The sequence below is a fragment of the Bombus pyrosoma genome, linkage group LG9, assembly GCF_014825855.1.
Source record: "Bombus pyrosoma isolate SC7728 linkage group LG9, ASM1482585v1, whole genome shotgun sequence".
Taxonomy (NCBI): domain Eukaryota; kingdom Metazoa; phylum Arthropoda; class Insecta; order Hymenoptera; family Apidae; genus Bombus; species Bombus pyrosoma.
Window position 1 is genome coordinate 10,738,245 of NC_057778.1, and position 23,446 is coordinate 10,761,690.

At 32.9% G+C, this 23,446-nt stretch overlaps 7 protein-coding genes across 13 annotated transcripts in view; 4 read left to right on the plus strand and 3 right to left on the minus strand.

Moving 5' to 3' along the window:
- The first annotated feature begins 85 nt into the window (after nucleotides 1-85).
- LOC122571003 lies at nucleotides 86-4,306 on the plus strand. Its single transcript, XM_043734129.1, has 4 exons — nucleotides 86-795; nucleotides 1,279-1,631; nucleotides 1,727-1,938; nucleotides 2,037-4,306. Exons 2-4 carry the CDS (start codon nucleotides 1,350-1,352, stop codon nucleotides 3,193-3,195), a joined length of 1,653 nt encoding a protein of 550 aa, XP_043590064.1. The 5' UTR covers nucleotides 86-795; nucleotides 1,279-1,349; the 3' UTR covers nucleotides 3,196-4,306.
- On the minus strand, nucleotides 4,226-6,730 carry LOC122571004. Of its 2 annotated transcripts, none has more exons than XM_043734130.1 (8): nucleotides 6,535-6,730; nucleotides 5,963-6,457; nucleotides 5,668-5,876; nucleotides 5,515-5,588; nucleotides 5,329-5,440; nucleotides 5,206-5,268; nucleotides 4,969-5,126; nucleotides 4,226-4,895 (listed from the first exon to the last, which is right to left on the minus strand). In XM_043734130.1, the coding sequence occupies exons 1-8, from the start codon at nucleotides 6,725-6,727 to the stop codon at nucleotides 4,763-4,765; spliced, it is 1,437 nt and encodes a 478-aa protein (XP_043590065.1). In that variant the 5' UTR covers nucleotides 6,728-6,730; the 3' UTR covers nucleotides 4,226-4,762. The 2 variants fall into 2 exon arrangements, 1 of the variants encoding a protein (XP_043590065.1); XR_006317932.1 differs by having other exon boundaries at nucleotides 4,757-4,895; nucleotides 4,969-5,101.
- LOC122571009 (FAD-linked sulfhydryl oxidase ALR) lies at nucleotides 6,697-8,549 on the plus strand. Of its 3 annotated transcripts, none has more exons than XM_043734140.1 (3): nucleotides 6,697-6,832; nucleotides 7,204-7,389; nucleotides 7,561-8,549. In XM_043734140.1, the coding sequence occupies exons 2-3, from the start codon at nucleotides 7,306-7,308 to the stop codon at nucleotides 7,951-7,953; spliced, it is 477 nt and encodes a 158-aa protein (XP_043590075.1). In that variant the 5' UTR covers nucleotides 6,697-6,832; nucleotides 7,204-7,305; the 3' UTR covers nucleotides 7,954-8,549. The 3 variants fall into 3 exon arrangements, with proteins under 3 accessions (XP_043590075.1, XP_043590074.1, XP_043590076.1); XM_043734139.1 differs by lacking the exon at nucleotides 6,697-6,832 and adding an exon at nucleotides 6,868-7,006 and having other exon boundaries at nucleotides 7,561-8,512; XM_043734141.1 differs by lacking the exon at nucleotides 6,697-6,832 and adding an exon at nucleotides 7,018-7,162 and having other exon boundaries at nucleotides 7,230-7,389.
- LOC122571006 (transmembrane protein 145-like) lies at nucleotides 7,857-10,702 on the minus strand. Its single transcript, XM_043734132.1, has 5 exons — nucleotides 10,383-10,702; nucleotides 9,602-10,025; nucleotides 8,947-9,536; nucleotides 8,552-8,823; nucleotides 7,857-7,990 (listed from the first exon to the last, which is right to left on the minus strand). The coding sequence occupies exons 1-4, from the start codon at nucleotides 10,476-10,478 to the stop codon at nucleotides 8,554-8,556; spliced, it is 1,380 nt and encodes a 459-aa protein (XP_043590067.1). The 5' UTR covers nucleotides 10,479-10,702; the 3' UTR covers nucleotides 7,857-7,990; nucleotides 8,552-8,553.
- Nucleotides 7,877-12,433, plus strand: LOC122571008 (ribosomal RNA-processing protein 7 homolog A). Of its 4 annotated transcripts, none has more exons than XM_043734134.1 (5): nucleotides 7,877-8,015; nucleotides 11,352-11,411; nucleotides 11,496-11,828; nucleotides 11,915-12,217; nucleotides 12,296-12,433. In XM_043734134.1, exons 2-5 carry the CDS (start codon nucleotides 11,357-11,359, stop codon nucleotides 12,379-12,381), a joined length of 777 nt encoding a protein of 258 aa, XP_043590069.1. In that variant the 5' UTR covers nucleotides 7,877-8,015; nucleotides 11,352-11,356; the 3' UTR covers nucleotides 12,382-12,433. The 4 variants fall into 4 exon arrangements, with proteins under 4 accessions (XP_043590069.1, XP_043590072.1, XP_043590073.1 ...); XM_043734137.1 differs by having other exon boundaries at nucleotides 7,945-8,015; nucleotides 11,294-11,411; XM_043734138.1 differs by lacking the exon at nucleotides 7,877-8,015 and adding an exon at nucleotides 11,053-11,107.
- Nucleotides 12,434-12,471: 38 nt separating this feature from the next.
- LOC122571007 (uncharacterized protein C7orf26 homolog) lies at nucleotides 12,472-14,113 on the minus strand. Its single transcript, XM_043734133.1, has 4 exons — nucleotides 13,793-14,113; nucleotides 13,088-13,709; nucleotides 12,715-13,016; nucleotides 12,472-12,642 (listed from the first exon to the last, which is right to left on the minus strand). Exons 1-4 carry the CDS (start codon nucleotides 13,869-13,871, stop codon nucleotides 12,554-12,556), a joined length of 1,092 nt encoding a protein of 363 aa, XP_043590068.1. The 5' UTR covers nucleotides 13,872-14,113; the 3' UTR covers nucleotides 12,472-12,553.
- Nucleotides 14,114-14,741: 628 nt separating this feature from the next.
- The window catches only part of LOC122571038 (retinoic acid receptor RXR-alpha-B), a 67,282-nt gene continuing 58,577 nt past the window's right edge, over nucleotides 14,742-23,446 (plus strand). Inside the window, exon 1 of the mRNA XM_043734227.1 lies at nucleotides 14,742-15,032. Within this exon, the coding sequence (XP_043590162.1) occupies nucleotides 15,014-15,032 (19 nt within the window). The 5' untranslated portion in view covers nucleotides 14,742-15,013. The remainder of the gene's footprint in view (nucleotides 15,033-23,446) is intronic.

Here is a 23,446-nt window from a genome sequence, read left to right on the forward strand (position 1 = left end):
TGTGTAGTAGAAGTAGAGCAGACTGTGTCGATCCAGCGTACGACGACCTTAAGCTGCTGCACTTCCAAATTCGCGCATCGTTTCTTTTTGACCAGTATTTTATTATACTGCAATGCATTTGTGTCTTTTAACAGATAAAATAAGATAGATTATAAGAACATGATGTATAAGCGATGATTATCTTTAATGTTAAATATAAGGATATATTCAATATTATTCATGTGAATTAAAAAATCGATATCAGGCGTACGCGCGGTAATAGAAGTTGGAGGCTTTTTATCCCGTTCCCCAGATTTTCTTAGAAATCTGAATAAAAACATTTGAAAATTTAATTGTGGTTTATGATAATTTACTGTAAGCAATTAATGCCAAATCTAAGTGTCGGAAATTGATCGATTGGGTAGTCTAAACACACTTCGAAGTATAATTGGTGAAATACGTTTGGTAAACGAAAATGTAGAATGTAAAGATGGAGAAACACTGGAATTATTGGTTATTCAATTTTCGCGCTTATCACGTTGGTATAGTACATAGAACAGTAGAATAGTTGTATGTATTTAATTGTATCATATTACAGTTTATTGGAAGCATTCAGCGATGTGTAATACTATGTGTAATATGCCTTTTTTAACCTATTGTACAAAATTCTGTACAATGCACAAATACAATTCATCTTATTGAAATATCATAAAACATAATAAATCATACATTGTTATTATGTCATTACCTAATTGGTCAAATTTGTATTTCATTAATTTACGAGTTTGAAAATGTGAATTCCGTTTAGATATTGAGGTACCAAAAGATTAAAAATTGAAATACTCACCTTATAATATTTCTAAATAATACAATTATAATCTTTAAACATTAACAAACTATATAATGACGATTTTACATCTAGAAATATAAGAATTTTGTCATTAAATTTATCAACTTATTAGAAGTTAGAACTTATTAGAATTTTTCAACACATTGAGATTGACAATGAAATTTGTTAGAGTGATGTTATATTAAAATTTCGAAATATTCTTATACGTATGTCATTTCTATTTATTGCTTACAATTGCTATTAATTGTTTATAAAACTTATGTATACATTATTATTATTACTATTATATTCTGTATAATATATATATATATATTCACTACTTCCAAAGTAGAAAAAATTAATTATTAAAATTTGGATTTTGAGTTTCAATCTACATAAAAATTTTGATAATAATTTAATAAAATACAGTGGCGCTGTATTACGAAAAATACAAACAAATATCTCTTCAGATCGATTGGACCAGTCACTTAAATGGCGGTAGTTTGTATACATGTTAAGTGCCGCAGAAAAATAACCTCTAATGGAGAGGATAAAACCGGTAGAAAACGTTTCGAAATGTATCAAAACTATTTGTCCATCGCCGGAGGAACTTAGTGTTATAACAAATAACGTAAAATGTGATAAATGTGGACTCGTATTTAAAAATGGGCCGAGATATCGGTTACACGACCTTAAAGTACATCAACGTAAAAATTTAGATAAAACAATAAAAGAAAATGTACAATATCATTGTCCGGTAGAATCTTGTATTTATGCTCTAAAAGCCGAAAGACATTTTAGTACTATGAAATATCTTAAACAGGTTAGTGTTGTCATCGTAAAACAATGTTTTTTTTTTATGAAATTAATCAGTGTTTCGATTACAACATGAAATTTAATATTCTGACATATATTTAGCATTACCTTAAAGTACATGCGAAAAAAACGTATGCATGTACTCGTTGCGAAAAAAGTTTCTCTACCGAATCAGCAAAAGAAGGCCACATGAGAGTATGTGGAATTGAATTTGTATGTTCTTGTTCAAAAATTTACAGCTCCTATGAAGCCTTGCTTACACATGCAAAACGATCTTTACATACAATAAATGATAAATATAAAAATTCTTTGAGGTAAGCTGATCATGAAAGATAAATATTTTAATGTTCTACTGTTTGATACATTTAAATACAATATCATCAATTTATATTAATTATTAACATTTTCACAGACGCACAAATTCTAAAACAGTGAGATTAGTTCTATCAAGTAATCAAACAGAAATAAATAAACTAGTTACAATACTACCAATAAATCAAAATGAAAATAAAATATCCAATCCTAATAATAATACAATGCAGAAGCTTACATCAGATATTGGTATACAAACTGATGAATGCAAAAAGAATAAAAGAATATCAAGTCCATTAAAGTATGTTAACAATAGTTGCTATCATAATGGAAAATGTGGAATATCTAAACAGACACAGACAAGTATCCCTCAAAGAATTAGACAAAATGTAATGTCCATGGAAACACAAACGATACAAGCTTCACAAGCATTTAAGAATTCGCTGAAGCTTCAGAAACATGGAAAAAATTCTGTATCTCAAAATTCTGATTATACATTGTTAAAGGAAGACCTTAATCTTAGCAACTTTACAGCTTCAAATTTATTTCCTAGCAGTCCATTACCACTTCGCCATGATGATGGGTTACAAGATTTTTGGGAAGATAAGAGTACATCGGGTACTCAAACAATACCTGAAAAAGACATGTTTGAAGTTCTCAATGATAATGTTACTCAGACAGAGTTCGAAACATTTTATAACCATAGTACAAATCCATTGATACAGTGTACTCCAAAGAGTACGGTTGCTTTAATGACTTTACCTTATGTTGAAGAAACGTCGACTGTTGTTGAAGGATATTCCTTTGTATCCTCAAATAGCATATCACGATCAGATCCCATGCTTACAGACAAAACTTTTGATGATAAGTTTAGCAGCATAGAAACTCAAACAGAACAAGCTTATTCACAATCATTTTTTGATTCAGATCCATTAACTAGATCATTCGCTTTAAGTTCTACCATTGAAACACAAACTACAAATAATCTTGACAACATGGAACTATTATATAGTAATACATGCACACAAACATGTAATGAAATGCTACCGACTGATTTAGGATTATCTAACATTCAAACACAAACACCTTGGACTCAACTCGAGGATACTACTGTTTCTGCCGAAACACAAACAAAATCCTTGATATGTGAAACAGGTTGCAATATATCAATAGGTGCATGTCGTTCCTGGTTGAGTACTCAAACTAGTCACACTGAAACACAAACTGACTTACTTAGTATTTTTGAAGGTCTTCAATAATAAGATATTCAATCTTTATGCATATGGCAGTATAATAGTTGAATATTTAGAAAAAATACTTTATGTATAAAGTGAAAATTTGCATTTGGTATTGTAAAATAAGACTAATTTTTCGTATTGTTATTTAGTACTTTGGTATTTTTTATATTTTGTTACAAACTAATTATTTAAGTTCCTGTATATGTGCAATTTGATGATGGAATATTACGTGCATTGATCGAGAACTGTATTTCTTTAAAAAGAAAATGTTTTGAATTTACTGTATTACACATTAGCCACTGCCACAATTTGTTTATACATGTGTTTCCAGAATAAAAACATACACATTGCAGGCAATGTAATTCTTATACATATAACTTATTATTAAAGCTATTAATTTAAAATTTGCATTATGAAAAGTATTATTAATATTCAATTTAAGTTTTAAGGGGGCAAATAAGCCTTGAATTGAAACCTGTTTTTTAACTGAAATATAATGTCATTTACACACACAAATAATATATGACAAATAAATTGAATTAAGAAATTTGAAGGTGTATAATAATAGACTCAAGTTATTGCATTTCAAAATAATTTACGGATATAAAATATAAAATTACTATTACAACATACATATGTTAAAAAAAAACACTTTTCATTTATAAATATTGATTCATAAGTTTTAAGATGTTTTCATGTCATGTATTATGAAGATAAGACATTTTTTTATAATACAACATATGGTTTTCAAGTTTTTAACTTAATTAATTTTCTAATGCATGTGAATAGAAGTATGATCTTTAGATTGAAATATTTGCAATCGTTCGTGTGTCATATACAAAGATAATTTTTAAAAATTTAATTTTTTGTATATATCGTATTGTTACTATACATTGCTTAGAAAAACATTTGTCAATTCGCATAATTACAACCTTATTTGAAAGGAGATTCATGCTTCTGAGACTCAAGAGTCATATACCCCCTTAAATAGAAAAATACATAAAGAATCTTGTCTGCTTGAGGTGTAATTGTTTAACTGATAGTTTCAACATTTACAAAGAAACGGGACATGTAATTTGAAACTGTACACGTAACATTGTTACAATAACTATTAAAATATTGTTTTTTTTTTAACAATTGCGTTGGAATTATGCATTGAATCCCAACCAGTGTTTTCTGTTATAGCTTCACGTCAAAACGTACATATAAAAGTTAAAATCTTTAGCTTTTTCTTTGCTCGGAGCCGCATGGTGACAGATCACGGTTAAGCTATTGTTTTATTCATGTTTGTTGCTAAGGTTTAAAATTACACTTAAAAGGTCATGCTTTGCCAAGCAGGGACGATATATAATTGTCATACATCTAGAATTATATAAGTCGAAATTCAAGAGCTATTATTAACACATAAAGATACAACAAACATGATATGAATATCGTGCTTTTTAATCGAATCAAATCACTAATCGACTCCAAAACGGGTACTCAACGCAATTACGTGAGTTCAAGGAACTTATTAACACAGGTTGGGATACATGCCATAGAAGTGAAACAAGGGTAGTATGCAGAAAAAGATGTACACAAGAATGTATTAAAGTGCAGGACCAGCAGCATTATCTTCATCAAAATCTGGTAGAAAATCTTTGGTCCGGTCTTCTATCCTATTCATATTTTCAAGTACTGAAGCTAGTACTCTTAAATTGTCCACGCCAGACATTAGTTGTCTATAACGATTCCAATATATATTATTATTTGAACTACTTAATTTAGAAATCTTGTTGAAATATAACTTTTTACCTTAAAGACACTTCTGCTGATGAGGCAGCATGTCTCAAATCACCTGCTAGTCTTTTTGCTGTCTGATTCATGTTTGAAGAAACATATTCGCTTGTATTTCCCGCCGCAATCCCAGCTCTAAGCTCTTTGTTTTCTAAACGGAGTAACGATATCTCTGTCTGCATTAACATTATGTTTTTCATTTAATAATCAAGTGCGCTATAAGATATTTAAAAAGAGACGAAAATCTATACCAACCGTTAAAGATTTAATCTCTTTTTTCAATGCTGAAATAGTACTTTCTGCATTTACCGCTCTCCTCTATAGAAACAAGATATATTATAGACATAAATTGGATATATAAAACATTCTTGTACTCACTGTACTACGTTTTAGATTATCTTCAACTTGTTCCATTGCTTTTTCAAGATGGATTGTCTCTTCATGATCCACTTCTTTTCTAGATACCAATTCTGATTCTAATAATTGAATCCTGTAACAGACATTGTATAAATAAATTAGAGAATATATTCTATTATTAGAGATAAAAGAATTTTGAAAATTTACTTTTCCGATTTCTCATTAATCTGTTTTTGAGCTAATTCTAATTCCTGCCGCAATCTTTCATTTTCCAGCAGTAACTACAAAAAGAATCGATATTTTATAATTATAAAAATTATAATAAATATATCATAATTTAAAATTCAACATTATTCATACCCTCCTTTCTGTAGTCTCTGCACTATTTGGAATAGATCCAGACTCTGTTGATAATGTTGTCCTATTATGAATAGGACCATCATTTAAAAAGTCTGGTAAAGATTTTGGAACATTTGGTTCACTTGCTCCTGAATGAGAACAATCTCTTATAATCACATTTGACTCAGGATCAGGCTCAACTGTAGATATTGGTAAATCTAATGGAAACCCTAAATAATGAGATACTATAAATAAATAACCTACATAAATCATGCTATGATTAATAATTAATTTTAACATATCACTTTATAAATACCTAATGGTTCTGAAGTTTCAGTAGATCCTATACTAGATCTAGCAAAAACAGGTAAATTTAAATGGGCAAAACAACTTGTATTTGGTAAAGATTGATTCCTCTGAGGTATTGCTTTGTCCAAATTTCCAGTTAGATCAAACGAAAGATCACATGAAGCACTAGATCCATTCTTCTTTGATTCATTTCTAAGTCGAGCTTGCCTCTGTTCTACACTGTTTAATGCAAAATCAGGAAGATTATCCACATCTGAAATCGTCTGCTGTTTGGGCTCATGATTTAAATAATATTGTTCTATGACCAAATGATCTTGCACAAAGTCTGGTAATTCTGTTGGATTACGAGAATAAACAGCCGAACTTTTCTCTAGATTATACTGTGTTGGAGATGAATAAACTTTTGGACGAGCTCCAGCATTTTGATAATTTATTTGTGAACCATTTTTTAAAAAATGCTTAAAGCTAAAAGGATTCTCTTCAATTCTCGACGTATTTTGCCCTGTAGAAAATAAGAAACAACAAATATTAAGCTAATTATCAGCTAAATTTTTTGACAAATACCAGGTTAAATCTAACCTGTTTGAGGCTCTGTCTCAGTACGATTCCTAGCAAAGTACTCTTTCGATGTATTTCTACAACTCCGACATCCCGTTGTTACCTCTTCTTCGGAAGATGAAGATGACGAAAACATGACCTCTCCGACGTGACGCCTCGCATTTTTAGATACGGATCGAGACGAATCATTACTTTTTTTACGACTCGCCATCATCTATGCAGAAGATCAACTTTACCGACGACCGTATCATTTGCGGTGCAGTCAAACAGTCAAAACTGCACTTAACATTTGTCACTCTCTGTCTGCAGGTCGGGTCAGGTTAGTCATACGTAACTTTTTCTTCTTTTTCATCACTCAAGAGCTCAATGTGAACGTAGGAGCGGCGTATGTTTTAAACTTTTCGATCTGCATCTTCTGTTTCGTAATATAAAGTTATTCTTATATTCAGTTCCTTATCTGAAATGAGTTACAAGTGATCATGTATATATAAAGGTATACATATATATATATACATACATGCATATATCAAACATATTTAAAGAAAATTAGCTAGTAAAACACTTATCGTGTATTGAAATAATTGATGATAAAAATAATTTTAAATGATTGACTTAGTAAACATTTGTTATTATGTCGAAATGTGATACGGTAATATGAAATATTTATATGTTAATTTTTCAACATAATAGGTGCGTGAATTATAATTTTGTGATAGAGGTTATCTTCCACGTGGAAATATCGTTAATTGCAGCAATTTTTAAACGAATGTATACTGCGATTTTAAATACAAAATGTCTCACGAAAAACCTTGTCGTGCATGCATGGATTTTAAATCGTGGGCAAAGAGTCAAAAGGAGGCTTTCGATTCCGAAAAGGTATAAACAAGGATTTTTTAAATAAAGCTGTGTACGATACATAAATTATCTTTTTTTTAATAGTAATGTTAAAAACTAATACCGATTAGTTTCTAAAAGGTGAAAAATAGTATTACACTTTATGTTGTGAAATAAATTATTTATTCTCACATATATATTTTATTATGTCAGGAAACTGAGAAAATAGAGAAGAAAAGTCCACCTGTAAATAAAGTTAAACGTGATGATTGTCCATTAGATAAAGATGAATTAGGTTCAAGAACATGGTCATTTTTACATACCATGGCAGCATATTACCCTGATAATCCAACTGATGAACAAAAATTGGATATGTCAAAGTTCTTTCACACATTTTCCAAGTTTTATCCTTGTTATGTATGTGCAGAGGATTTACAAGAGCAATTAAAAAAAACTCCACCACAAACCAATTCACAGTCACAATTAAGTCAATGGCTTTGTATGATACATAACAAAGTAAATAAAAAACTTGGAAAACCTGAATTTGACTGTAAATTAGTTGACCAAAGGTGGAGAGATGGCTGGCTTGATGGTTCATGTGACTGATGATTATTAGTTATGATTGTAAATTTTGTAATGAAACCTATATGTGATGTAAAAAGCACCATGTAAGTTTATTGTAAATACTTGTAGGAATGCTATAATAGTTAAAAATATTAGTATCACATATAAATTAACCGTTTGAGTCCCAGGGGTCTTTGGAAAAACAAGGTCGAAAAATCCCGAACAGCGCGATAGCGCCTGTCTTAATTGATATCGAAAAGAAACGAGCGGCGCAATAGTGTTCGTCATATTTGTTAGTTTTATGAAATACATCTTTATTATTATATATGCGTACTATTAATTTATAAATATATCAAGTTTTTTTTCAATAAACATTATTGAGAAGATAAGAATTAAATACAAAATACAGTCAGTCGTCCGTAGCGTTCAAATGTACTGGGTCTTTTCGAGGCAAAATCTAAACAGCGCGATCGCGCTGCTTGGAACTCAAACGGTTAATATTTATCTTTGTTAACTAATTGTTAAATATAATGTCCTTCCTTAATTATGGACATTCAAAAAAAAAAAAAAAAAAAATAGAAATAGACTCGTCATACAATTACAGTTATGCAGGTTGTCAGGTGTTTTGAAGCATCCTTACTATTAATATTGCAAAGTAGATGGCGTTAAGTGTGAAATAGTGAATGCAGAGCTTGTTGTTCTAACATGAGGTTCATAACTGTGATCTTGTCCTTCACCACCAACAGGCATAACTTGACATGTTCTAATATGAAATGGAAAACGTTTGTTAGCCATAGATGGTCTGGTGATGTATAAAAACATTATATGTCCCATAAAAATAGTCCATAACAAACATCCTTTAGCAATGCTTTCTCGTACCCACTCATCTACTAATAAAGTAATGCAGAGTACCTATAAAATTATAAATATCTTTTTACACATTGTAAAAAGAAAAAATAAATTTTTTACAAATATTTTGTTACATAATATTTTACACTATTGTAAATGCAATTAAATGCATAGTTTTTTATATACCGTTAATGGATGACATAAAAACCATGCTGATCCCAATGAAAATAATGAACCATAAAAATGAAGTTTTGTTGACATTTTCCTAACGGTCTTAAAACATCGAAGGGAAAATATAATCCATGCAATCAATTTCAGTATTATTAATCCATAGCCTGGTGGTGACTCATAAATATACAATACCAATCCAGGATCAAAGACATCGGATTGGTAAATATACAATGAAAATTGACAGAAAGAAATCAGACAAATAAAACATATAAGCCATCGAGTTTGTCTGGCTGTTAAAACGCTCTTAGTCACTGTAAAACCAAGAGCCAGTAATAACATAAGTACAGTGTACAAAATATCTGAACATGCTTCTAGAAGTTGACCTAATAAATAAGCATTTTCTGTTGGTATTCCTCTCAAACCAAGATTTATGTAACTATAAATCTCAAATAATATTCCTACTAATTGACAAAGTAGCGAGGCTATAAATATTTTGTAAGAAACATGTAGTAGTCTTCTTGCCCTTAGTTGTATAGCTATGTAAAAACTAAGTATTACAAGTATCACATAAATACAAGCAATTGTTATCAATTCTGGCAGTATATCTGAAATGAAAATAGATTTAATTAAATAGCATTGAGTAATTTTAAATCAATATAACGTTACTTGCAGAATTCGTCTGCTGAAAAATGTTCTTTCCAAAAATGACCATGCGGCGCATTTGTTAGCGATATCCAATACGACACATTTAGTCCAGTTTTTGATGAACAATCTGCTAGTGCGATAAACCACCATCTCGGACGAGATGATCGGAATCTTCGATGACTAGAACATCGTACTGTTGTTTCTTCTTCGACGCATCCTGATTGTTCAGATGTTAATGTAGATAATGGTACTATTTGACCAATTCCGTCCCAAAGTATAGCTTCTTTTTCTATGCATGTTTTATTCGAAGGATAAACGCTTGGCCATTGATCAGGCGCATCATAATACAATAGTATTTTTAAATCTTGTTCTTTGCCTCCCAATTCGAATTCGTACCGAAACGTGCCTTGTTCCGTTAAGAAGCAAAATCTTGCTAAAAATGCCCAATTCTGAAAAAAATTACAGCGATATAGAGTGGAAGGAAATCAATAAATGTTTAGATTAATAATTATTAGGAAAATTATGAAATATAATATATATGATTACGAAATATAATTCTTGATAATTAATGATACTAATGACACTTGATAATACTACGTAATATATAGAAATATTATGTACAATGTAACAATACAGTTTATATTTACTATCTCTATTTGATTGAAATTAGATGTGGTAGTAATTAAGATATATTTTTAGAAATAGCATATTTTTATTAATTTATATTTACGCGTTATTTTTCAAAATTTAGTATTATTATTACTGTTTCAAAATGCACTTAGAAATTCGAAAAAAATGCTTATTACTTCACGTGTTACAAGATGTCCTCGAAGAATTTTGGTCTCTGAGTATGTTAATAAAAAATTAAATAACATAAAAAAGAATGACAATATGTTGAACATAGTTGATACACGGCCGTACAATTTTCTTGAACTGAAATGATATCTACATATCTGTAATATGTTACCTGCTACCTGCTACCTGCTGTTTTTCTCATGATCAATATTTCCCTGCTATTTAGAGCTATGTATGCATTTCAATTAGTGTATTGATTTATGTTGTGATAATAAATATTTTACATATAAAATAAAAAATATTGAATGTGAAAAAACAATAACCAATGATAAATATATAAATTTTATATTTTTTAATCATAATTTAGAGCTTTAGAATCGTTTTATTGTTTAGTGTATATTTTTTATGACCTTGACCTTTCTTTACAATAATACGATAATAATATATAACAAAGTAATACGTATACATATATGTATTGAGTGTAACAGGAAATATTAACGATTTTATTTAAATTATATTGTTGGAATTAATGTTTTACGATAGAAAGTGTAATTAGAAACTTACGAGTCTATTTAAATTTAGTGAATGATACATATGAATATAAAAAATAATGTTATTTTATGATTAATAAATTATTATATATAAATCAATTTTTTGAACATTTTTTATTAAATATCAATATTTTATTTTAACATAAATTTGTAACCATTATTAAGAAAATATATATAACATGATGGTAAAGAAATCTTTTTGTTAAAAATGCTAAATTAGTTTCACGCTTTAGTCATACGTGTCGTCTCGTACTGATTGAAACATAAACACGTGTTTTGAGTTTTACAGTGTAATGATAATTCATATTAACTCTAAGAAAATTCCTAGTATCTCTAAAAGTCATTTTTAATCTTTATATTATGTGTTGTAGCAACATTCATAAATCTAAGTTAAAAATTACTGTTAATTTCTGTTATTAATTTCAATAGAGGTTATGCACAACGAAGCGATCATGAAAAGTAAAACAGGAAGTCTTAAGGGTTTTAAAAGTAGGTACAATATTCTTTGTTAAATACAATAATCAGCTTATTTATCTGTCTGAATAAATTTTTACTCAATTATTCAACGTGTAGCATTATGGATTCGATTTGACGAAGAAACTACGGACAAGCACCAACTATTTTTTAAAGAGCATTCAATTAGAAATCAAGAACCTATACATCCTAAAGGAAGAACATTATTTCTATTAAATATTCCTCCTTATGTTACACATAAAGCATTAAATAAAATATTCAGTGATTTGTGTGGAACTGTTTCTAAAGTTTATTTTGTAACTCCTAAAGGATTTAAAACAGCATATATAGTTTTTGAAAAAGAATCTGCTTTAGAGAGAGCATTAGAAATTTCTGAAAACTATGTAATAACATTAAATAAAGAGACAAAGATTTGTTTTACAGGAGTGGAAAGTAAGTTATCTAAACACTTATGCAAGGATTTATTGGATATCTTTCTACGTAAAATACCTGTTAATTCATTTTAATAAATTTAACAGAATGGTGCTTAAACTATAATCGTTCAGTATGTAATGAGAAGGAAATGAAAAAGAAAATTGAAACTTATATGCAGAACTATGATCAAAAAATTTCTGAGAAAATAGCAAAAGAAAAAGCTATGGAAGAAGAAGCAGAAAATGATGGTTGGGTAACAGTAACAGGACGAAAGAAGAGAGGACAGTTTGCACTTTCCAGGAAAGAATCTACTATTAATAAAGTGCAACGCAAAGAAGAACAAAAAAATAAGAAAAAGCAATTGCTTAACTTTTATACTTTCCAAATTCGGGAAAGTAAAAGACAGAGTAAGTTTTATGTCAGATTGGTCTTAATAAATATATGCAGAATTTTGATATTTGGGTCTTATTAAACTTTTTTTACAGATTTAGCAGAATTAAGGAAGAAGTTCGAATTAGACAAAAAGAGATTACAAGATCTAAAATCTAAGAGAACGTTTAAGCCATTTTAAGACTGTATGTATAACATAGATTAATCATATCAACGTGAAATATATATTTATTATATTGTAAAAAAATTTTTTTTACATTTACAAGTATGGTTTTGTATGTATATAATTGTATTTAAATTTATATAAAGTTTCACAAAATAAAAATAACTACAATAGAAAGAAAACAATGTAATTAAGCAGCTTTAGATGCATACATCTGTAAAGTCCATTCAATTAAGAAGTGTTGATATGATAAAGGCTGTAACAAAGCCAGTAACTCTTCTGTAAAAAAAAAACACAAATTAATCTTTAATTAAGGACTAATCTTATATGTTAAATGATTATGATATGTACGTTTGTTTCCATAAATACAATTTGCAGACATAGCTGCACTAACAGCTTGTGCAAGGCGTTCCATAGCTAACTCACGCGAAATAGAATTAATATTTGTTTGAGATTGTAAACTAGTTGTTAAAGTTCGAGTGGTAGCAGCAAAATGCTGTGCGGATATAGCATGTTTATTATTTCCGCTATTTTTTAATCGTAATACCGAATCCATAAGCAGTTGTTGAATTTTAGAATACAATTTCTTCTGCTCCTCAGAATATTCTGTACTTTCTGTACCAACTGAACGTACAGGTGATAAAATACACCACCTAAAACAGAGAGTTATACAATTATGAATACTTTATACTTAATTTTATGCAAAATTTTTCTTTTGAGTTACCTGAATAAACCTGCTATTGGAGTTATCGGTGTCATTGGAATGCCACCGGTTGGTAAAGCAGGATTATCCATCAAAGGAGTCAATAAGAGGCTTGGGTTTTCATCTATCCATTCTCCTACCAACCTGAGCAGTTCTGCAGGTGGATATTTGTCCTCATAGACTTCACCTATTGCCGTTAGTAAGTTGGCAGTGAAATGTGGCGCAAGAACAGGAAGCTGCTTCAATTTGTCAATAGATTTTGGAGTAAGGACAAAATAGTCATTAAGTACGTGCCTTGCTAATCCTACGCTCTGTGGTGAAGTAGAGCCTAATTGCTGCATCCAAATTCCAGTCGCATTTAAGACTGCTTTATTTTGAGTGGCAATGGCTAAAGATACTAAATTGCCTAAGATTTTGTATCTAGGACTATCTGCAGGGAAAAGGGATAAAAATACTGCGTTGCGTACAGCGGCACTTCCTCCAGGACTTTGAAAAAAATCGCTCAGAACTTCTATTAATTGCAACTCTTGTATCGCTGTTGTCAGGTTGCGCTTTTTCCGTTTCTCTATTTCTCCGAATACAAACTCCGATATTAAATCTAGTTGTAGATCCATTTGTTTCCCAGGTCTGCTGCATAATATTTCTTTAAAAATAGTAATAAAATTAAAAAATGTTAAAAAATATAAGGTTATCTGCTAACCTAACCTATTTCAACCAATGTCTTACCGATTCTGCATAATGCTTCTCTAGCGCAGTAAGGAAAATCTAATTTTCGCAAATTTTGTTTTATATCATTCCCTGCCATTAATGCATACGTGCCACTATAATATCTAAATACGTTAAAAATAAACTATTCAGTTTTTGCGTGACATTTAATAAGCGTTTTATCAAAACATTGAATATATTTTCTAAAGCTATAATTCCGGATTTTTATGAAAGCGATATGGTTTTGATAGCTAACGAAGACTGTATATTGATTGGTACGGTGATATTTTTTTGAATTTGTGCCACTAAATATCCAATAAATACGTAGTTAAGTCTGCTGGTATAAACGCGCGAGAAAGAAAAATATTTCTGCAACTTATTTCATGTACATATGCCTGTATCCCTCATTTAATTGCGTTAAATTATGAATTAAAATTTTACTGTACGTACTTTTTATGCATTCAATTGTAAATAATATAATTTTTATCCGTAATCAATATGATGCAGGATATACAATGCGATACCGAATTTTTAAAACCGAACAACACAATATATTATTTAAAATAATATTATACATTAAAGCTTAATATTTTTATGTTTTAAAACATACATGATATAAAGAATAGTAATTTTTTTATTACAAGGAAGATATAGGAAAATTATGGTACATATAAAAAAAATTCAATTTATTTACAAAAAGTGTAAAAATATTTGTGGCATATTTTACATAAATTTTCTGCTCGTTTCTTTTAAATTTGTATAAATGATTTATTGAAATTCTATTTTACATTTGTAATATGTACATATGTTAATAGAGTATATATTTTTTTTTTAGGACCTTAATAAAATTTATCTTTTGTTTCACATGTATCGCAATGAAATCGGGTATCCAATGCGTAGCGCCACCTTTGAGTAGGTTGCGAACTACACTGTTAGTCAAAACAATCGCCGAATTCAGGATCTATTTTTAGGCGGCACTCGCTAAGCTACGGTACTTTACTAATTTTCGTGTGCATCGAAAAAAGGGACAGACGCTTGTAGTGTTTCGTGTAATTGTCTTTCGATTTCGGAAAGGTTCAACGACCTCACGGTAATTGTGACAAGAGACCGACCGGCCATGTTTATACCGTGGTGAATTTTGAGCCAGCGGCCCGTAATCTACAAAGTAATTTTCCACGTGTACTTGTTCGATACTCGTGTCGTCTACCGTACGTCCAGCACGGTGTCTAAGGCCTTTTCGAGATGGAGTCTAGCGAAAGGGGTGAGTAAATCCGCAATAGAAATAAAATCACGACAATATTGAGCCTCTGACACAAATCACGACCTGGGGGCAATGGCAGTGTCAGGGTCGAAACGGAACTAGTTCAGTGACCGCATTCGCGGCATTTGACCGCGATATTACCGGAGAATTTCTTTTCGAATCTATCCCTTATTCATCTCGAACTCTCTATGAATACGGCATTTCTCTTTAGAATAGTCTTCCTGTGAAAATTCCTCTCAAGACCGAATCTATGTCACGCATCTCACTTTTGATCTTGACTGTACTCTCTCTTGATTCAATTCTTACGCGTATCTCTTTTATACATATTTATGAACATAGAAATGAGATAGAAGAAAGAAGCATTTTATATTTCAGTGTAATTTATTTTTCTCTTAATCGTCTGTATCATAAACGAGCGATTTGTTCGAATAGGTGTAGCTTGTATTTCGTGTTTCTTTGACGTTTTACTCTGAGATGGTAAAGAAAGCTGATCGGTCAGACGGCTACGTTTTGTATTACGCAATAACATAACGGCGTGTCTCTAACCTAGATAATCTCTCGCGTATAGTGAATTGAAGCCAGGGTACCGCTTGACAGAGACACGTGAGAATTATTATCGCTTGACCGAGTCCGGCATCTGTTGCAATGTGGCGACACCTGCCGACCGTTCGTGCACGTCCTACCTCAAGCTAGTGCGAATTAACCCTCCCTGTGTTTGTTGTCGTTCAACCCTTTCGTTCTATGAAAGTCAGAGACGAAAGGAGCGATGTAGTAAAGTAAATAAAAGTGAATTCTTTTAGAAACTATTTTGTCATTTAATAAAAATCTATGCTGGGTTAATAACGTTGAAGAAAGTTATCGTGCTAAATAAATGAATATAGTTGAATTAAAAAGTAATTGAAGGTTAAGTTTCAAGTAGCGCAAAGAAGCGAATATTCGAGTAATAATATTCAATTGTTTTTTTATTTTTTTTTACTAGTAATCTATCGAGGCAATAATGTTAAACAGAATTAAGATGTTAGGAAAAGCTATATTCTATTTTATATACAATGTTTATTGACAAAGGATGAGGTTAGAAGACGTTTAATAGCGCATAAGTATATTTAAATTGTGCAGCTAATTATCTTGCATCATTTTTCAAAGATTTAATGTACAATTTATCTTTTTCATCGAACTTTTTACAATCATGTGTCAGTGTTTCTTCTCCTATAAAACCATTTTTTGTATAGATGCCCAATTTATAAAACATAGTACGTAGTTTGAATTTTCTAGGAGTACGCTGTTTCGCGAAATTTCCAGAACCTTTCGGTCGCTACTAGAGGGCAGGCGTGCGCCATTGTTTTCCCTTTTATTTTTAATCCATTCTCTTTTCATCCTTTTTTCATTCTTCTACCGAGATCCTTCTCTTCTTTCTCTGCCAGACTCTTCCTTGTTATATAAGTCCAAGGACGAACTATGCGATTGTACTGTCTCTCTCCATTTTTGCATCTCTCTCCCTTCTTGTCGGTTTTTTCTGCTCCATCTCTCTCTCTCTCTCTCTCTCTCTCTATATATATATATATACTAGTAACGCCGCCTTTTTCTTTCCTTTTCTAACCTGTTTTCTGTTGTCCCTCTTTCTCTTTTCCTCTTTATTCTTCCGGTGTGTTGCATTATCGTTCTTTCTCCCTCCCTCCCAATATACGTACCTCTCTATTCATTGCTTCACTGTTGCTTTATTATATTGGCCTGTGCATGTTGTGCATCCCTCTCCTTCTTTCTCTCATTGTGCTTCGATTTGCATTATGATTGGATGCTGTTCTTTGTTAAAACCGGTGTACTATTAACACGCGTCCTCGGTTGAATAATTTATGAAAAACGTGCTACCCGCTTTTGAAAGAAAGATCATGCTTTTTGTTGTCGGATCTCTTCTGTCTAATTTTTCAATACTCATTTCAAGGTCAACCACATAGTTCTCGTAAACAGAATATTATTCGAAATGAACTCGAATGGATTTAGATTATACATCCTAACCTTGAATTGTTTCAAGGTCATGACTGAGCAGAACTTACGTAATCAAGGACTAACTGCAGAGATACTCAACCGAGCCTAAAACTTTGAACTGTTTCTTCCCTCCCTCGTGCAAAATTATATCGCATTTTTACTCAAATTTCATTTTATATGAATTTTTATGTACTATATATGGTTAACCTAGCTGAATTATATTTCTATTGGAATTTTTATTTATTTTTGTGTATTAAGCGGGCTTTTCGAAAGAATCAAATCAGAAAGGGGTTAGCGTGTTTCGCTATTCGTGTACAAGTTTATTTTCGCACGTGCCGTGTGCAAACGGGATCGTTTATGGCCACGTCCAATATGTACTGTTCCAGGTTTGCGCTAAATTTGAGAAAGTTGTAGGACATTTAACAAAGTCTGTACTACGCTGTACGATCAGTTATTAGATCAAATACGTAAAGCTTTTCTAAGTAAAATGTTAAAAAATTTGCTTCGAGAAAATTCACGAGCAAAGTTTAATAATTCATCACAAATGGGAAAGTTTGAACGATTTAGAAATAAACGATCCTAGGTTACTTACGTAGAGTTCGATCGAAAATGTATAACACGATCTCGAGGAAAGAAAGCTTCTTTTCTAACAGAATTAAACGGATAAACATAAGCACCTTGGAAGTTTTCATTCCGTAAACAAATTTTAAAATCTATTAAAAGATTTTTTAAATTTAGAATATTTCTCTTAATTATTCCGCTAATAATTAATACATCGTGTATTATTAAATAGAGGAAGCAGAAATAATGCGAATTGCATAAGTAACTATATCGACGATAAATAGGATGCAAATGCGTGACGCTCGTCGCGTTTCATTAGACTATCGTTCGCGACAATTGAATGGTATTGATTTGTAGCGTTCAATGCGAACTAGAAGGATGGATAATCGACGGCCTTGCGCGAGCTTACACTCGTCCACCGGGTATCGTACGATTTCGCTTCCTCGGGGATGGCATTGCACGAACTGCCTCGTCAAACGGAATTACACGCATGACGAATTAGGCGTAACTTTTCAAATCGTTATTTCTTTCAATAACTTTATCTCTCATCTTAAAAATTACGATTTTCTTTTTATTAATTTTCAAGAGTAAAGTTTTCAGGAATACAAAAATAGGTTGGAATTAGTTTGTTTATGCGCGAGTGGCCTTGTTGAGTGTAGATATATTTTCCCTATCGTTCGACTAACTCTTATATTTGAACCTCGTTGAATGAGTCAATTAGCAAGCTGCTCTAACATCTGCCGCAAAGAATCGTTTTCCTTTGCTTCGACTGGCAGTTCCTATACTGTATACTTACACATATATCGGGTGTTTTTCAAAAATTCGCTTTTAAGTCCGATCGATTAAGTAAAAACTGATCGGTAGATGATCACTTATCGTCCACAAGTATTCGAACATTTGGTGCAATTCGATGAAAATGAATTATACCATTTGTAGGAATGTTATTAAATTAGTTCGTAGGTTACAGTATGATAAATACAATATCGTTTGCATTCACACGGAAATGAATACAATATCTCGTTTCGCGTATTTATTTCTCGCTACTTTTACGACACGACAACACAACGATCTTCACACGACCACGATAAATTCAACTCTGACAGCATTTACCACGCTAATTTTTTCCCTTAACATACCTTGGTAACGCTCACAACACTCCTTGACAACATCAACATATCTTAACAACGCTAATAAACAATTACCCCTCACGTCCTTTCCTGATGTCACACTATCCCACACGTATGTAGTATCTTCAATGGAATATATTGTTATTATATCCTAATATTTGTAATTTATTTACAATGAATGGATTGTACAAATATAGACAGAAAAACGATGGTAGTTTAATATGAACTAAAGGCAATAACACGCTACGATCTAGACAACTCTCGACACAACGGATCCAACGTTCTCTCTCACGCGGACCACACTCTCTCGACAACGCAACTCGCACTCTCTGACTTCTCGATTCACAGTCTTCGACTTCTCAACTAAAACTGCACTGTTCTCCCATGTCTTTTGTCTTCCCGTAGACCCACCACACACGTGTTTCGCGACCGCTCGTGGCCAAAGCCACGTTGACCTTTTCTATGAAACTATTCACTTGAAGGACCGACGACACATTGATGGGCCTATCGGCGCCTCGGCTCTCGGGACATTGTTTATGGTTTAAAAACGCCTCGGCTCTCGCGACATTGTATGTGGTTTACCCGCTAACTCGTAGGCCTTATGTCCGCGATACTACACATATGTATTTTTGTTATCATTTCAAAGTCACGATTAACCCTTAGAGTGCTGAATACTCGGAGCCTATGCCATCCGTACGGACGGCACGCTGCCAGCGCTGACGATCGCTGTGGACTGAATACTTTTTCGCTATACCGAACTCTGTTGATTGAGTTTTCAAAGCGTAAATCGTAATAAGTTATAGTAATTCTTTTGCACGAGATTAAATGATTCAAGAGCGTTATTTTTTAGTATTAATTATTTATTATAAACATTGAAATTTACAATAAACTAGAATTTGGGCAGTAAACTAGAGAACAATAAACTAGAAAAGTAAATTTAGTAAATATAACGCAAGTTAATAATTCAGTTGTGCATGAAAAATTTCAAAACAATCATCGATACATAATCCGACATCGCATTTTCTGTCGTTCCTTCTCTCATTTTTCACACAAAAAACACATTTTCTTCTTGATAATTGTGTTGTGCCGGCACGATTATTCTACCAAATGTCCAAATTCGACAAATTGTGAATGCAAAGTATTAAATAAAAAAAAAAAAGAAAGAAAAGACAGTTTCTTCGAACGCGGCATTAACATTGAAGTGCATTTATATTTATCTCACACAAACGTAATAGTATTACTTGTGCGTAGGTGCTCGGAAAAATTGACAAACGCATATATGCGTCCTTAGTCCACAGCGATGGCTTTCGCTAGACGCATATATGCGTCCTTAGTCCACACCGATGACTTTCGCCAGACGCATATATGCATCCATAGCGCTCTAAGGGTTAAACGTTTCTTCATTACGAATTCTTTATCTTTTGCCATAGCTGAGATCAAATACCATTTAAATCGAATCAAGGAATATACCCGCGTCGCTAAAATTTCACGTAGTTGGCACTTCATAAAGTCTATATAAACTTTTAGGATGTGGCTAAAAATACGTAAGCATGTATTAGCGATGTCTTCGTAGGATCAATTTTCATCCACCTCCGATTACTTGCGTTATTTTTCTACCGCGTGTATGTTTATTTTATTCCCGACGACGTTGCAATTTACCAAATGCATCCGAAAAGAGGAGGTTCCAAAAAGTCGCGTCGAATTCAACTCGCCCGTCGCCGAGCATCGATGTCGAGTCAAACGAGTAGCGTCAAGTTCGCCATGGTTTTGAAACACGATCTGCGAGTTGTTTCGAGTAGCTTAAACGAAGGCGTGAATTTCTGAAGCGTGAGTTTCGGCAGTTTACGGCGTAACTGGTGGCCGTTGCATTTAATTCCAAACGAACATTGGCCAGCGCAAGGATCCGTTCTACGTTTTTATGCCAATTAACGAGATAGAATTTCATCGTGTGGGCGTAGGACATTCACGTTCGCCCGTTTAGATAGCTCGGTCGATCTCTCGCTTGTCGTATCGGGTCAGGACATCCTGCAGTTGCAACCCGTCCCCTGAAACGTGCAATTTCAGGGATTATTTCCATGAACGAGCTCGTACGATCCACCAAATATCGTATATCGCAGGCAAACGGTAATTTCCAGTACCGTTTATGCGGGAAACGTGAAACGAAATTGGCTACTGCGACGATATCCTGCGACGAAAAACCTGCTTTGGGTTTGTGGTTCGTTCGATCTATCGTAATCGCGCGAAACTACCGTGTTTCTTGAAGTTTTCCTTTTAAAAAATCGGCCGTTTGCGTTAATAACTTGCGTTAAATATATCTCTTGACTCTACCGCGGTCGAGTTTTCAGACTCTAATGCGACGTTTGTTTCAACGAACAAAGGAACCTTCAACGTTTCCAAAGAAGCTACAATGAAAAATTGAAAGAAGAGATTATGCGTATGAATAACGAGTGTATCTCGTATCGTACATATTTCTTGTGTTTTTCCGAGAATGGAGGAGCTTTTAGCAGCAGAAGAACACGACTGTGTCGAAATGACTTAAAGAATACGGTAACTGTATTCTTTCTGGATTAAAGAGACTGCGTTTACACGAAATACGTGGGTACTAACGCACCTCTACGCCTATAGTACAATATACCGTTTACAGAAAGATCACCGTCGTGTAAAAATTTATCGTCGCTAAATGACCGAGCGATTAATAATTTTTCAAGCTTTCTATCTTAAACCGATCTCGTAAAAAAGTTATTTTTCCTAGCTGCATCGTTCTCGTAGCAAGTCAACGGTATTTTCCCCGGAAATCTAAATGCACGATTGCTTCGAATTTGGCCGAGCAAGTCGTCTTCCATTTTTATTCCAAGCGCATAGCCAACGTCCGATCGTTAACGACGGCTAAAAAGCCTTAAGATTTTTCACCCGACCTGTTTGCTCTTCGATATAGTCGATAAGATTGTCCCGCGAGGAACTCGCATATGTAAATAGCGATATGTAGCTCGTGATCGATGAGGAAAGGAAAAAGGAGGAAAAGGAAGAAGCGCGAAGGAAAAGATACAAAAAAACAAGTAACTCGTCGTATCTGGCCGTTCAACGAATTTGTCGAGATCAAAACGCGGATTCAACGACGGAAAATAGTCGTCCCCCGGATAGATCGTGTCATCGTGCAAGTCTCCATTGCTCGTTTCTTCTGGATTATCCGCTTTGCTCGTTTTCAATAAATATGCACGAGTTTGTCTCTCTGTCGCGGCTCGTTCGCGGCAAATATAAATAGACGGCTACGAAGAGTTTATTGATCGCGATGCATCCAAGGTTTTGCAACGGCGGAGCGCGATTATGTAAGCAGCACGTGCAATTATTGCGTTGCGTCGCGGTTCAGACGTTTGCCCTACGGCCAAGTGCCTGTTTCCGATAGGGTGACGTTGCTTCGACGCGGAACGCACGACTCTTCTTTCTCAATTTTTTCCATCCGTTCTTTCAAGCTGCGAAAGACAGAGACAGAGAGAGGGAAAGAGTTAAATTGTTTGTGGAAATTTTTAGACGGGATATGATTCCTTATCGCGCAATTTTTATGAGATTCTTAGGTCGGGATCTTGCAGACGATCTTGTCTTTATGTTGGAAGATTTCGTAAATTTTTTTAAGAAGAGGGATAATTTGGTTATCTGTCGTTTTTGTGGAATTTTTATCGAATCTTTTGTGCGAGGTTTTTGAAGATTCGAAGGGTTTCGAAGGTTTAGTCGGTTTCGATAGGAAAGAACTTGGTCGGTCTTTTCAACGAAAGGGACAACGCGGTTGCTTGTTGCTGTGTGGAATTTTCACGAAATTTCTGCGCTACATAGCTATATTACATAGGATTTTACACTGTACGAATCCTGCATGCGTGTAAAAATGATTTATTGCTGTATAGTAGATAGTAGACGTATAGGAGATAACGCAAATCCGAGATTAGAAATGAATGTGTCAAGGTGTCCGAATTAATTGATTGCGGTCGGCTTAGTATCTTCTGTCGATACGAAATTAATCCGAGAGGATGGAAAATGAAGAAAAAGGGTGAATTATAAGGAGGTAAGGTAACGAGGTGGTTTATTGCCTTTTTCGTCGAAGGTTAAATCTCATCGACAAGGCTGTCATCTTTTTAGGCTTTTTATCTTCTTATTTAAGATATCAACCTTCGATGCACGTTTTTATAATTAGGACAAGTGGGTTCCTCGCTCGAGTAAAGCAGTTTTACTTGGGAACGCTGGCTGTAATTGGAGATCGAACGATAAAACTGATAAAGGACACTGGTTAAACAGACTATTTTCTCCAATATTGTCAGCCTGATTTTCAAAAAGGTTGATTTCACCGCGATACATCTATTCCTTTCTAATGGGATCAAACAAGAAGGGATGAAAAGAAGTCAAACAAAAGACAGAGTCGTAGGGCAGTATCTTTTTAAAATGGAGTTTAACGTTGCGTCGAATTCAAAGTTGTTAATTAGACGAGGTATAGGAGAATATATATAATTTATATCAAATATATATGTATATAAATGAGTATATGTATATATATGTCGAATTATTATTAGAGTTTTGTGTTGAATCATCATTTGAATTGTGGGCGCGTATCAATTCTTCATTTGGATTTACCATTGTTTAACTTAACTAAATTATATTACGCTTAAATTGTTTAACACGAATAGATATAACTTTTACAAGGTTTAGCAATAAATTAGTTTAACGAACGCTTTTAACACGTTGACTTTTTGGTCAGGC